The following is a 15135-nucleotide window of genomic DNA, read 5'->3' as shown; positions in this document are numbered from 1 at the left end:
TGAACGATTCAGTCTGATAGTTTTCCAGGAGTCTTTCCAAATCTTTTCAAAGTCTTCTGATATACTGGTAGCATTAGTCGTCATGTGTTGTTGATGATGGTTTTCTATACAAACTGTACATACAGACTGAATTCAGTCATACTAGAGTCCCAGTCTTCCCTCTGCAGTCAGTCAGCTAGCATCACACCGTCATAAGGAGCTTCTATAAACAACGTTCCTGTTTGGCAAAGACATTTATTGCCATAACCAGTTCAAACCTGTTTTCAGTGTCTCAACTGATTATTTCACCAATAAAACAGGTGGTTTGATTCATGTGTTTAGTATTTAGGTGACTCATTTGGTTTATTTTGAATGAATGAATGAACTAATCTTCTGTGGAACAGTCACATTTTCTATTGAATGCAAATTTTATTTCCCAGTGTATCAAGCCATTGTTGGCTTCAGATTAATATCAAATCTTACTGTTGTAAATACTGACATGAGAGGTTAAAGTACACATCATTTTATGAGTGGACTTTGGCTGCATTATTTCTTTCTACTGAGGTGAGCCGTCTTCTTTTACAGATCTATTTTATTATAACGGTGAGTCACAGCACTCGACAGTAGATTACAAAAAGCTGGTGGTGCGTTAAATCTTAAGATAACTCACTTTCAAAAATTGAACAATGTCCAAAGTCCATTTCAAAGCTTTTTTGCTTCTCAACTTTCAGGTATTGCAGTAAGAAAATGGGAATAAAACAACCTGGTCTCACAGGAATCTGTGAAATAGCCACAGATTCGCTTAACTCAAAATCCGTGGAATAGCCACGGAATCACTCAAATTTCCGTGAAACTGACACGGATTTGGCTACAATGCAAGTTAATGACAGTCATATCCCGTGGCTATTCCAACATACAAAGTGATTATGTACATTCACTGAGTGAATATTTAGAAAATAAAACATATATTTCTCAAAATCCATTTTTATGCAGAAACTAAGTCAAAATATTGATTTTTTCACTAAAAATGAGAGAACTGTCCGCCATGTTTTTTGTTCTGACCGCCGGGATCTTGAAAGTCACGTGACTTGGAACAAACCAATAGGAACAAATATCCATGGAATTTTTTGTCAACCCTTAGAGACTCACATCGTGTGTCACTAACTTAACAATCATATCGCTTAACTGCTCCACTAAGGTGGAGGCCATCTTGAATAATGGCCGTCATCTTGGAATTTCAAGTAACTGTGTGTGGTTTATTGTCAATTGACCAACAGAGACAGCTCATGCCAATTTGTATGCTTGTATCACCAAATAAACCATTATATCATTTAATTGCTCCACTACTCCACTAAGGTGTCGGCCATCTTGAAAAATGGCCGCCATCTTGGAATTTCAAGTAACTGTGGGTGGCTTCTTGTCAAGTGACCAACAGAGACTGCTCATGCCAATTTGTATGCTTGTATCACCAAATAAACCATTGTATCACTTAACTGCTCCACTTAGGTGTCGGCCATCTTGTCATATACATATATTAAGTAAAATGAAATGACTACAGAATAATTTATTACAGTGTATACAATGTTAAAATGCTGAAAGCTGTCCAGTTATTTATTAACTCATCAAGACAGAGTGCAGATCAGGACATTCACCTGGCAACCAGCAGCAGGAGGAGCAGGAGTTGGAGGAGGAGGAGTTGGAGTACATATTTTTTTTTTATTGGAGGACTTTGACCTTATTGCTTTGTAGCCTCGGGAGAACAGACTCGGAGATACAACAGGTACGTTCCTCTTTTTAAGTAAATTGATTTTTATTCCATTTTTAGCGGTGCTTTCACAATTATTTTTATCCTAAAGAATGTGTCTTTGTATTTTGTGGAGCTATCGGTTCTTTACACAGGTTATAAATACTGATTCTGTTCTTGCAGCTGTTGCCGATGGTCTCGTTTAAGCTTGATGCTTTAAAGCTTTGACACTTAATATACAGCAGCTATTCTCAACCTTGGGGTCGGGACCCCAATTGGGGTCGCGAGATGATTTCTGGGGGTCGCCAAATCATTTTGGAAGTCAGCTCTGTCTCCACTGTGTTAAAGTGTTCATGTGTTAATGTATTTCAGTCTTTTTGGTCACTTAATGTCTTTTTTTGGTCATTTTGTGGGTTTTTTGGTCATTTTGTGTATTTTTTTTTATCATTTTGTGGTCAATTTGTGTCTTTTTTGTATCATTTTGTGGTTAATTTGTGATTTTTTTGGTCATTTTGTTCTTTTTTTGGTAGCTTTGTGTCTTTTTTTTGTCATTTTGTGTCTTTTTTTGTAATTTTGTTTCTTTTTTTGGTCCTTTTGTGTCTTCTTTGGTCATTTTGTGTCTTATTTGGTCATTTTGTGGTCAATTTGTGTCTTTTTTTGGTCATTTTGTTTCTTTTTTTAGGTCATTTTGTTTCTTTTTTAGGTCATTTTGTTTCTTTTTTGGTCATTTTGTTTCTTTTTTGGGTGATCTGAACTGTGCGTGTGAGATTGTGTTCAGTGAGCGGGGGTCGCGGACAACATGCATGTTCAATTGGGGGTCGCGACTCAAAAAGGTTGAGAACTATTGATATACAGTACTGCTCAAAAGTCTTAGGCAAGTGTGAAAAAAGGCCTTGAAGAATCGATCCTGGTTTGAAAGCAAAGTGTGGTCACAGCAAATATAGTCAAGTCAAGTCAAGTCAAAGTTTATTTATAGACATTTAAAAACAACCTCAGTTGACCAAAGTGCTGTACAGTTATTAAAATAGAATAAATCATACACAACTGGGTATAAATAAAAAGAATAAAATACTAAAAACAGTAAAACAATAAAATAAAATAGTAATAAAAGCTCAATCCAAAACAGAGTTAGAGATAAAAAAAGACAAATAAAAGGGTAAAAAAGTAAAAAGAAAGCCAAGGATTCTTGCCTAGCTGGGACTGAACGCCAAGGAGAATAAATAGGTTTTTAATAATGTTTTATATACATTTGATTTAGATTTTTCTTCTGTTCACTCACTTCGTATTTTGTTAATTGAGAAAAATAAATTATTTACATTTCTATTTTTGAAAGTATGTTTATTTTAACAGCATTTTTTTCACACCTGCCTAAGACTTTTGCACAGACTTCAGTCAGAATCTTAAATCATCATTTTCCTTGTTTATAATGCATCACTTAATAGCAAAACCTTTCTATTTAAACAGATACAAAACATATAACTTCAAAATATTAGTGGTAAATTAAATGTGTCCAAAAAATATATACCTTACTGTGAAGTTTAATAACTGCAGCTTGTTTCAGAACATTGGACTGGAATTCACTCAATGACCAAGATTCAGCTTTCTTTCTTTTTTTCTCTTTTATTTTGAAAGTCGCCAAAGCCAATCACAGGTGAAAAACCTTAAATAGAAACACAAATAAAAGATCAAGAAAAATGTGACCCAAGAAACCCTCATCAATTAACATAACCCAAAATCTAATACTTAGTGTTTTAAGTACTAGAAATTAATCTTGGAAATAAGTGGAAAATAGCCATAATTAAAGCACCCAAAATTAATTAAATACATTTTAACGCACTATCTAATGATGATTTTAACCTCACAAACATTAGCAGCTTTTAATCTATTGATCAAATTATTTTTAGCTTGAATACTTTTTAAAAAATACACCACAATATTAACTGTGCTTTCAACCCACATTATATTGAATTTATAACATTTGAACTTGCATTTTAATCACATAACTTATTCAGTCCTTTACATTTTAACCTGAATTTCATCACATAATTATAACAGTCACAATTTAGGCTCTGCAGCAGTGATAAGATTAGTCATTAGTCATAATATATTGTCCAGAATTAAATACTAAACTAGCTAACTAAGCAGCTGCACCAACTGTAAAATGTGCTAAGAAGGAATAATTGTATGATGCTGGTTTTTCTGGTTTGGTTCCAATGACTGGAAATTTAAATAATATAGTATATATCAGGGGTCTCAAACTCAAATTACCTGGGGGCCGCTGGAGGCAGTATCAAAATGACCAAAAAAAGACACAAAAGTACAAAAAAAAAGACACAAAATTACAAAAAAGACACAAAATGACTGAAAAAACACTAAATTACTTTAAAAAGACACAAAATGACACAAAAAGACACATTGTGACCAAAAAAAGACACAAAATGATTAAAAAAGACACACAATTATTTAAAAAAGACACAAAATTATCAAAAGAAAGTAATTAAAGGGACCTTCAACACACAACACAGTAAAGTGCCATACATATAAAACTCATTAAACTAACACATTAAACTTTCATATCAAGGTGAGGGCCACAAAATATTGTCACGAGGGCCACAATTGGCCCACGGGCCGCATGTTTGACACCCATGGTATATATCAATAATTTAGAAAATAATGTTCTCACATCTTCTTGCATCTTTTTTTCATTTATTTTCCAAATTAATAAAAATTGGCATTTTATGGCATTGTATTTGTGCCTGAAACCTGATGTGATGGAACGAGAGCAAAATTATTTTTGATTCTGTATTTGATCTCTCTTCATGGCTACACTCTGCTACATATCAGAAAAAAAGTAGGAATATGTTCTGGGGGGTGGACTGTGCTGACTTTTGGATTTTGCATTTTGATATATTTGACTAACTCTGTTATATTTCCACAGAACTCCAGGATGCTTCGCTTGAATCATGAACCACTCCCTAAACTCCAGCTCAGCTACATCAGTGCTTTGGTTTTCCAGCACACTGTGATCCTCTTTCTGCTGACACACTCCTGTAGAGGTAACTCACTCACAAACAACAAGAGATTCAGACAGTTTGAAAGAAAATTTTAAAGCCCATTTGTACACAAATACTATATTCATATATTCATATGATAAAGACAAATGTCTCAGTATTTGTTAGAATTTGTCTCAAGTCTTAAAATTTGGTCCAGACTCTGGGCAAGTAAGTTCCAGTAAATTTGTATTTTTAGATTCACTTATAAATTATACATTTACCAAATGTCAAAATAAGGATTTCTGAAAAATGGGAACCATGGGCCTTGTGCATACCTTTTCTTAATTTTCGATTACTTCCATTCTTACATAAAGTGGTGAGAGGAAAATTTAAAAAATCCTGTGTGAGATTCATGAAACAGCCAAGTCTGTTCTCACCAACCTAACAAGTTAATGAATAACATTTGATCTTAATTTGGATGTGCATGCCAGGCAATGGGCCGTTAGCATGAGGAAACGCCCCACTAAACCAATATAACAGGTGAAGAAAAAACTGTCATAAACCACCGGCCAACAAACCGCTGACATCTGAGACAGTAAAGGGGAAATAAAATGTCACCTTACAGCAGCAACAAGAGGAAAACAAAAAGATAAGTTATCAGAAGGCGATGTTTCTTTCTGAGTACTTCTTAGAGTGTTTTGGCTCCGCCCACTAGTTAGTTCCCCTCGGCCTCTGTTCCCATACAGGTACTTTTGTTGCGGCTAACCAACAGAGTTAATGTGACAACAGACCAACGCAACTTAGCGACTTTGTCGCTATATTAAGCGACTATTCCGACCCTCTAGTGGCTATTTTTCAAAAAGAGACTCACCACAAATATAGCAGCTTTTTCTGGTGTTATTTGAGACTCTCTGAGACTCGTTCCTACTCTTAACGAGTAGCTGGTTCCGTCCCAAAGCACTCACAAGCAGCCCAGTCCTCCCGCAGCAGTCTCTCCCAGCTGCAGTCAGAGCAGGAGATGTTAACCCCTCAGAGTCCAGTCTGCAACAGTCTGCAAATGAATCATGCATGTGTGAAATTGCCGCTCAGTAGCTGCTAACCAGTGAAGTTGGGCCGATCTAAAAAAGTACATGATGGAAACGTGGCTAGAGATGCTTCAGTATTTGTTATCTACCTTTTCATAAGTTAATGACAGTGAAAGAAATAAATGAAACGTTTGATGAATGCCACACAATTCTAAAATTGCTCATAAATTAAAATGGGCATCTCTGGCTCGGCTCTGTCCTGGTTTGATTCCTACCTCAAAGGATACTCATTCAGTGTATCCTGGCATGGACAGTTGTCTACTTTGTCTTGCCTCTCCACAGGGGTTCCCCAGGGCTCAGTGCTGGGACCCCTGCTATTCGCTATCTACACCACCTCTCTGGATCAGGTTATCTGCTCACATGGCTTTTCCTATCACTGCTATGCAGATGACACTCAGCTCTATCTGTCATTTCCTCCTGATGACCCATCGGTCTCTGCTCGGGTCTCTGAGCCTCTCTGACATCAACACATGGATGAAGAACATCACCTCCAGCTGAACCTCTCAACAACTGACCTGCTGGTCCTCCCTGCTAAACCTACAATACGCCACAACATCAACATCAAGATTGACTCCCTGTGTCTTCCCCCACCAGGTGGTGAGAAACTTAGGGGTGATGATTGATGACCAACTCACCTTTTCCAGTCATGTCGCCTCAGTTACCCGGTCATGCCGCTTTGCACTTTACAACATCAGAAAAATCAGACCTTACCTAACTCAACATGCCACTCAACTCCTGACACAAGCTGTTGTCATCTCAAAACTTGACTACTGTAAACCTCCTGACAGGCTGCCAGCCTGCTCAGTAAAACCGCTTCAGATGATCCAGAACGCGGCGGCGGTCCTGGTCTACAACCAGCCAAACAGGTCACATGTCACTCCGCTGCTCATTGAGCTCCACTGGCTACCTGCTGCAGCATCAAATTCAAATCTCTAATGCTGCCTATAAAGTTGTCTCCGGTACTGCTCCTACCTACCTGAACGCCCTGATTCAGACATATGCTACCTCACCACCGTTGAGCTCTTCCAATGAACAGTTCTGGCTCTGCCCCCCGTTGGTCCAAGGCAATCCAGACTCTTTGCACTTCTTGTTCCCCGCTGGTGGAACCACTACCAGTTCCTATCAGAGCAGGGGCGTCCCTCTCTACCTTTAAAAACCTCCTGAAGACCTTCAGAGAGCATCTTCTCTCCTAAACCACACCATAACTCTGCTCCTCAAAGAATAGTCACTAGCACTTATTGATGCACTAATAGCTCTTATTGCACTAGACCTTGATTGTTTGCTTTTACTCTTCCTGTAAGTCGCTTTGGATAAAAGCGCCTGCTAAATGACTAAATGTAAATGTAAATGTAAATCTGTGCCTATGAACAATTTGTGCACAAGGCCCATTGTGGTTTTTCAATGTTTCTCATATATAATATGTTTTCTTACGGCATATGTGTTCATATCTTTGATCTTCAACTTGTTCTGAATTCGCCTGTTCAAATTCACATATTAAACAGAGCAACAATTCTGTACAACAAGTTCTGAATGTGACCTATACAATGTGCTGTGTGTTTCTGCAGGCCAGTCTCAGGGGGCTGGACCATCTCAGACAATAGTGACATTAGTTGGTAAAGACGTTACATTGCCGTGCCACTTGGACCCCCCCCTGAATGCCTTTTCCAAGAGTCTGGAGTGGGGGAGACCGGACCTGGAGCCCCGGTTCGTCCATGTGTGGCACCAGGGTCAAAACATTCTGGTGGACCAAAACCCGACTTACAAAGGACGAACGTCTGTGTCGCCTGAGAAACTGAAGCATGGAGACCTCTCACTGGAACTCTCTGGGGTCAAACACTCTGATAATGGAAAATATAGATGCTACTTTCCCTCACAACAAAAAGAATCTACTGTTGAGCTTGTTGTTGGTGAGTGGGCGCAAGTTTTTTCGCAAATTTTGCACAATACTTCTTATTCTTATATAGTCTAGACGGAATTGTCCAAAAAGTGAAAGTGAGGAGCATTTATGGGTACAAGTCAGGAACTGGCCTACTTTACTTATTTCAAGGGTGCTGAATCCAAAAAAAATGGTTCCCAAGTGAAATTTTGAGTTTTTGACCCTTTTTTTGTAAGTAGGCAAACAAGGATGAGGAAATTAAGTTTCTGGATCTATAGTCTAGAGTCAGAGCAAGGATATAGTGGAGGCTCAGTGTCTTTTTTTATGTATATTTATATATATGCAAAATACCAACTTTTAAGGTGAAATTAAGCATTATTTGTGGGTGTTTTAAAGCCGACATAAATATTCAATCAATATCACTTTTAAATGTTCCAGTTGGTATTTTGCATATATATATACGTAAAAAAGACACTGAGCCTCCACTATATCCTTGCTCTGACCCTAGACTACAGATCCAGAAACTTAATTTCCTCATCTTTGATTGCCTACTTACAAAAAAACTAAGGGGAAATGGTCCAATGACTGTGCAAGATTGGCATTTGGCCATTTAATATAGAAAATTAGAAGGTCAAAAACTCAAAATTTCGCTTGGGAACCATTTTTTTTGGACTCAGCACCCTTGAGATCTGTAAAGTAGGCCGGTTCCTGACTTGTACCCATAAATGCTCCTCACTTCTTATAGGAGGCCTTTATTCTGAAATCCGTCTAGACTAATACTTGTAGTGGCTCAACTGGAGCAGATCTTGTTTTAAGCCTTTATGTGTATATTTTTTAGGCCTTGTGCCACAGTTACATTTTTATTATCAACACTATTCACAACAGTCAGACAGGTTCGAAGACACTCTTTTGGATATTTGTGCTACAGAAAGCCATCCTTTCCCTTAAAGGAAAATTTTAATTAAATGGGGGGTGGGGGTGGGGCATAATATAGTTCTTCAGACTGCTCTCTGATTGAGTCACATTGGTCCAATTAACGTTTCTAGTCTAATAGTGGAGCGGCTAAGTGATATAATCTTTCAGTTCATGATACAAGCGTGAAAATTGGCATGAACACTCTCCATGGGTCACTTGACAAGAAAATTGTCTGAGACATTTAAAATTTTAAGATCGCTGCCATTTTTCAAGATGGCCGACAGCTAAGTGGAGCAGTTAAGTGACATAATGGTTTATTTGGTGATACAAGCATACAAATTGGCATGAGCAGTCTCTGTTGGTCACTTGACAATAACCCACCCACAGCTACTTGAAATTCCAAGCTGGCGGCCATTTTTCAAGATGGCCGACACCTTAGTGGAGCAATTGAATGATATAATGGTTTATTTGGTGATACAAGCATAAAAATTGGCATGAACAGCCTCCATGGGTCACTTAAGAAGAAAATTTGAAATTGTAAGATGGCGGCCATTTTTCAAGATGGCCATCTTGAAAAATGGCCGCCATCTTAAAATTTCAAATGTCTCGGACAATTTTCTTGTTAAGTGACCCATGGAGAGTGTTCATGTCAATTTTGTATCATAAACTGAAAGATTCTGGCAAAAATGAGCACTTAGCCGCTCCACTTTAAACAGGTTTCATTTCTTCAACATTTTAGGTTGAAACAGGGGGGTAGGGGGGCACTAATTTTGGCACATCTGGCTTCTTCTGCTCAGCCCTCGAGTACAACGTCACATTTATTTCTCTCTTCCATCTCCAGGTTCTGTCTCCTCACCCCTCATGGCACAATTGCACTTAAAGAACGTTGGAGTGGTTCTCCAGTGTGAGTCTTCTGGCTGGTATCCAGAGCCTGAGGTGTTGTGGCTGGATGGTGAGGGAAAGCTCCTCTCTGCTGGACCTACAGAGACAGTCAGAGGTCCTGATGACCTCTATACTGTCAGCAGCAGAGTGACTGTGGAGAAGAGACACAGCAACAGCTTCACCTGTAGAGTCCACCAGAAGCACATTAACCAGACCAGAGAGACATTCATTCAGATTGCAGGTGATTTTTTCTCATAATGTCTATTTTCTTTCAGCCTTCAAACAACAGTTGATATCTAGATTCATTTAACTGTTGTTCTGTTCTGTGTTTTATCATTTCAGCTGACGGCTTAGAGTATAGGTCTGCTGTTCCTATCGGCGTTCTCGTGCTTGCTTTCATTACTGTCATCCTTGCAGCAGCTTTTGTTGTGTGGAAATGTAAACTAAACCAAACTGAAGGTAACTCTACACTCTAGTAATTGTGATGTAAACACTCAAACACAGGATGAGACACAACTATGAAGCATTGTATCTGCTTTAAAATATTTTAAATAGCAATAAATTGTTTCATTCTAAACTAATTTAATGAATTTGTGTTTTTAGTGTTATCTCTTGCTTTACTCTCAGTTTTACACATTCTCTTAACAAAATGCAACACTGCTTTAATGAAACAAGCTGAAACTAAATTCAACACGTTGTTTTATTCACACAGATAAAAAGAGAGAGAAAGAAAACAAGAAAATGGAGGATTTGGAAGAAAGTTTGAAGAACAACCAAGAAGAACAAAATGAACTGGAGCATTTGGTAAAATCACTGACTGAACAAAAGGAGGAACTGCAAAAGCAGAGCGATAACATTGTAAAACTAAGGAATGACATGGAGGAAAATACGCTAGATATAGAGAAGGAGGTTGAGTTAGTGGATAAGGAGGGAGGAAGTTTAAAGTACTTGAATATGAAAGATGTTGCAGTAAAAGCTCAAAACCATCTAATGCACATAAAACAGGATTATGTAGATATTTATCTTGCCAGCACATCAGATACAGTACTGACTCATACAGAGAGATTGTTAAAAGTGCTGACGGAGAGGAAGGAGGCAGCTGAGAAGCAGAAGGAGAAACTAGATGAGCAACTGAAGGAGATAAAGAAACAACAAGACGAGGTTCAGAGCAAACTTCTGCAGACAGAGAGAGGAAGCTTGAGCCATGTAGATTTTTAATGAAGATCTGAGTCTAAATTTAAATATTCTCTGGTGCTGAACAGAACGTATCACAGTTATAAGACAACAAGACATTTGCACATTACAGGTGCATCTCAAGTATGTTTATTATGGAAATGTTGCCTCTGAAAGTTTGTCCATCTATATGACTCAATACTTGGTTGGAGCTATTTGACTTGAACTACTGGAAATGGACTTTTCCATCATATTCTAATGTATGGAGATGCAGCTGTATATGTAACTTCCTTCATCACAGATCATAACAATACATACTAAACTGAAAATGTTAAATAACACATTTGGATTTGAGCAATTGCTTTCTGATTTCTATCTAAGATATATAAATGTATAAATATTTTTTTTGTAGTTTTCAGTAATCACTGTATTGCTCAGCGTTGCTTGATTTGATGTGCTGTGATTTTTAATTTTATCTTTCAATTTTTGTCAACATTTTCGTCAAAGAAGAAGAACTATTTCTCCCAATTTCCTGCATTTTTCAGTTTTTTATTAATTATCTGTTGTTATTATTATTATTTTTGTGAAATCATATTGAATACATTGCTGTGTTCCTGGATCTACTCTGTAGTTGTGACTATGTACATATCTTATCTGCATGTGTATTTTTGCTTTTTTCTACAACACTGATAACTTTTGCCTGCTTTAAATGTATTTCAATTTGTCTTTTGGTGTGAATATATAAAACATTTATATAAATATATATCCATGTGTTTGGGGATGTGTTGTTGTGCAATTTCTCATGTTGAATGACTAGAAATGGGATAAACTTTAAATTCTTTCAAAATAATAATAATAATAATAATAATAATAATAATAATAATAATACATTTTAGTTATAATGCACTTCACATTTCACACTGTTCTTTTTTGGCAGCAATGGTAATAACATATTATTTACATTACATTACATGTCATTTAGCAGACGCTTTTGTCCAAAGCGACTTACAATAAGTGATTCAACCTGATGGTACTAGACATAGACCACAGGAATCAAGTAAGTACAGAACTTTAAGAGCTAACTGTCATTGCTACAGGAGTGCTATATGTTAAAGAAGAAGAGAAGAGAAAAGAAGAAGAAGAGCATTTTTATTTTTTTTAATATATATGTTTGGTGACCATGACTTAACCGAGGTATTGTTGGAAGAGATAGGTCTTCAGCCTGGTGGAAGATGTCCAGGCTGTCTGAGGTCCTGATGTCGGTGGGGAGCTCGTTCCACCATTTGGGAGCCAAGATAGAGAAAAGTCTGGAAGAGGTTTTGAGGCGAGTTGACCCACGCAGGGTGGGAGTCGCCAGCTGTTTGCCTGATGCAGAGCGTAGAGGACGGGCAGGGGTGTAGAGTTTGACAAGGTCCTGGATGTAAGTAGGACCTGAACCGTTAGCAGCAGAGTACGCCAGAGCTAGAGTCTTGAAGCGTATCAGCCACTGGTAGCCAGTGGAGGGAGCGGAGGAGGGGTGTTGGTGTGAAAATTTGGGAAGATTGAAGACCAATCGAGCAGCTGCATTCTGGATGAGTTGTAGAGGTCGGATGGCTTTGGCAGTCAGACCTGCCATGAGGGAGTTGCAGTAGTCCAGGCGTGAGATGACCAGCGCCTGGACCAGGACCAGGACCTGGACCAGGACCAGGACCAGGACCTGGACCAGGACCTGAGCTGCCTCCTGAGTGAGAAACGGGCGGATTCTCCTGATGTTATGCAGCAAGAATCTGCAAGATCTGGTGGTGGCGGTGATGTTTGTTGAGAGGGACAGTTGGTTGTCAAGAGTTACGCCAAGGTTTTTGGTGGTTTCTGTGGAGGCAACCACTGTGTTCTGGACAGTGATGTGGAGGTCAGAGGTCAGAGCCCTTCCCTGGGAGGTAGAGTAGCTCAGTCTTGCCCAGGTTGAGTTTGAGGTGGTGCGAGGACATCCACTGGGAGATGTCGGCTCGACATGCAGAGATACGTGCTGCTGCATGTGTTTCAGACTGAGGAAATGAGAAGATTAGCTGGGTGTCGTTGGCATAGCTATATATCGAGAAGAGGAGCGGACCAAGGACCGAGCCTTGAGGGACCCCGGTGGTGAGTAGACAGGGTTCTGAAACAGAACCCCTCCAAGTTACACGGAAGGTGCGGTCTTTGAGATAGGATTTGACCAGAGACAAGACAGAGCCCGATACTCCCAGGTGGTGAAGGGACTCCAAGGTGGTGAAGTGAATTTATCATTTCTTTATGAACCAGAGGAGACCATTTTCAAAATTTTGTCCTAAAATGTTGCATTTTTGTTAAGAACATTTATATACAGCAGCTGTAAGCATCAAAACAAAAATATGTGGAAAAAAGTTCAAAAATTCCAGTGTCACTCTGAGGACAGGAAATGGAAAAAGTACCTCAAAATTGTTTAAGTACAGTTGATAATGTAGATAATTACATTCCACCGCTATTAAAATGAATGCTGTTTCCCCAGTTATAACCAAGTTGAGAAGTCTTCTTTGTCTAGTCAATACTTATAATAATTACAAACAAATAATATAATATAATGTTGTTGTTGAAGTTGTTTATTTTCGTAGGATAAGCCCCTTGAGTTGTCACAACTCATTTACGAGGGGTCCTACACACAAAACATCAAGACATAACACAACTCAGCACAATACAATGAAAGCAAACAATACAATACAGACAATAAAATAAAATAAAAAACAGACAAGACAGACATATACAAAAATCACATAGATGAAATTGCAACCACAGTTTAAACAAATATTAGATGAAAATGGTGACAGAGTTAATGAAAGCATGAGCAAGATGTTTCAATAGGAGGATAGGACTTGATTAAAACTATTATTATTATAATTAGTGATTGTGATGATCTAATATCAACAGGTAAATGGTTCCAGTCGTTTGGTCCTTTTAATATAAATGCTTTTGTACCTATTGATTTCCTATTGTGAGGCACTGAAAAGTAGGGATAAGTAGATTGCCTGGTGTGATAGTTGGATGTAATTTGCACAAAATACTGTTTTAGATAAAGCGGGTAATTAAGGTAAATACATTTAAATATGAATTGGAACCAGTGTATCTGTCGTCGAGTATGAAGAGAAGACTGGTACATTGAACAATGGTGAGTATGATAAGGACAATCTGCAGATTCTATTGTACACTTTGTTAAAAGGAGCTAAAACACGTTTAGAAGAAGAAGTTAAGGTAAGAGCACTTTTATATTTTTTTCTCCAATTTCAGGTTGATAATTAATCTGGGAAATAAAGGTGCCAGAGTGCATAAAATGTTCAGGTAGGCCTGGCTTCAGGCAGAGAGGCAGCAGTCTGAGGAAGGCGGGGCTTATCACAGGCTACGTCAGTGGGCGGAGCTAGTGGCTGGTAAAGTTAAGACCTGAGCAAACTCCACAGTCTGGCAGGTGATGAATGGAGGTGGGCCGTTAAATCTCCTGCAGGCTGAGAGAGAACAGGTCGACTGGAGAAAGAGCGGGAAAGATCAGATAATGAGGCTGGAGGTGTAGCTGTGTCACATACTGTACATACACTCTGAGGTCAGCTTTACAGGTATGTGGTCTTTGAAAACTATTATTATTGATCATATTGTTTATGTATTTGGAAGTTTTTTTGTACAGTCAGCGGATTTTCATACATTGTGAAATTGTAATAATACAAAAACTTGTGTGCTGCACATTATCTATGACTATGGTGCAAGTTATCAATCAACCCAATGTAGGCCAAGTTCCTGCTGATAATGTAATGATCAATAAGTGACTCCTTCATTTGTAATGGAAAGAATCTCATATGCTGTCAAACGTTCCTCCTGATTGTTGTTCATGACCCCTGGGGACCATGGGTGTGATTCTTTTTTTTATTTTGGCTTCCATCCAAAAATGAACAATGCTATCAAAACATAAGTTTCACTAAAAGTTGACATAACCTACTCTGTGCATTCCCATCAAGAAATGATTATTCAGGTTCAGGTTTTATTACTTTTTTTTCTCTTGAAATGAGGCCTAATTTTGTATATTTGACTAAAATTTACCAATAATAATTAAAAAATATATGAAAACTAAATATCAATTTGTTGGTCATGAGGTGCCTTAAAAGGTGAAAAAAAAAGTTGGTAATATTTTTTTTCTACATGTCCTAAAACCAGTCTAATGTCATGGGGTCCTCTGAGACTCTAACTGGTGCTAATTTGCTGCTAATAGATTTAGATCACAGGTGATAAAACTTGACTGTAAATGTTTTTCTCTTGTGTTTTATCATTTTAGATGATTTCAGATCTTTCATTGTTGACCGTCTTAATCTTTCTGGGGCTGTCTTTGGTTCGTACATATGGAGATGTAATAATCAGTAAGTCACAAATTATTTATCCCACAAATTATTCCTTTATTGTTTGGAAGGAAATCATTTAAAGATCATAATTTTGTTTCATTGAGAGAAATGTCTTCCA

At 38.0% G+C, this 15135-nt stretch overlaps 1 protein-coding gene and 1 pseudogene across 1 annotated transcript; one reads left to right on the top strand and one right to left on the bottom strand.

Moving 5' to 3' along the window:
- The first annotated feature begins 4670 nt into the window (after positions 1–4670).
- On the top strand, positions 4671–9950 carry LOC131989316 (butyrophilin subfamily 3 member A2-like). The gene is made up of 5 exons (XM_059354508.1): positions 4671–4779; positions 6396–6398; positions 7367–7708; positions 9434–9715; positions 9817–9950. Exons 1-5 carry the CDS (start codon positions 4671–4673, stop codon positions 9948–9950), a joined length of 870 nt encoding a protein of 289 aa, XP_059210491.1.
- A 1882-nt stretch (positions 9951–11832) lies between these two features.
- On the bottom strand, positions 11833–14330 carry LOC131989315 (uncharacterized; annotated as a pseudogene).
- Positions 14331–15135: the final 805 nt, after the last annotated feature.

Source organism: Centropristis striata, chromosome 17 (assembly GCF_030273125.1).
Source record: "Centropristis striata isolate RG_2023a ecotype Rhode Island chromosome 17, C.striata_1.0, whole genome shotgun sequence".
Classification (NCBI taxonomy): Eukaryota; Metazoa; Chordata; class Actinopteri; order Perciformes; family Serranidae; genus Centropristis; species Centropristis striata.
This window is presented reverse-complemented; position numbering and strand designations above follow the sequence as displayed.

Coding starts and splice junctions, on each gene's coding strand:
- LOC131989316 (XM_059354508.1), top strand. CDS start 4,671: ATGCTTCGCTTGAATCATGAACCACTCCCTAAACTCCAGCTCAGCTAC. Junction 7,709..9,433: donor TACTGTTGAGCTTGTTGTTG/GTGAGTGGGCGC, acceptor TTCCATCTCCAG/GTTCTGTCTCCTCACCCCTC. Junction 9,716..9,816: donor GACATTCATTCAGATTGCAG/GTGATTTTTTCT, acceptor TTATCATTTCAG/CTGACGGCTTAGAGTATAGG.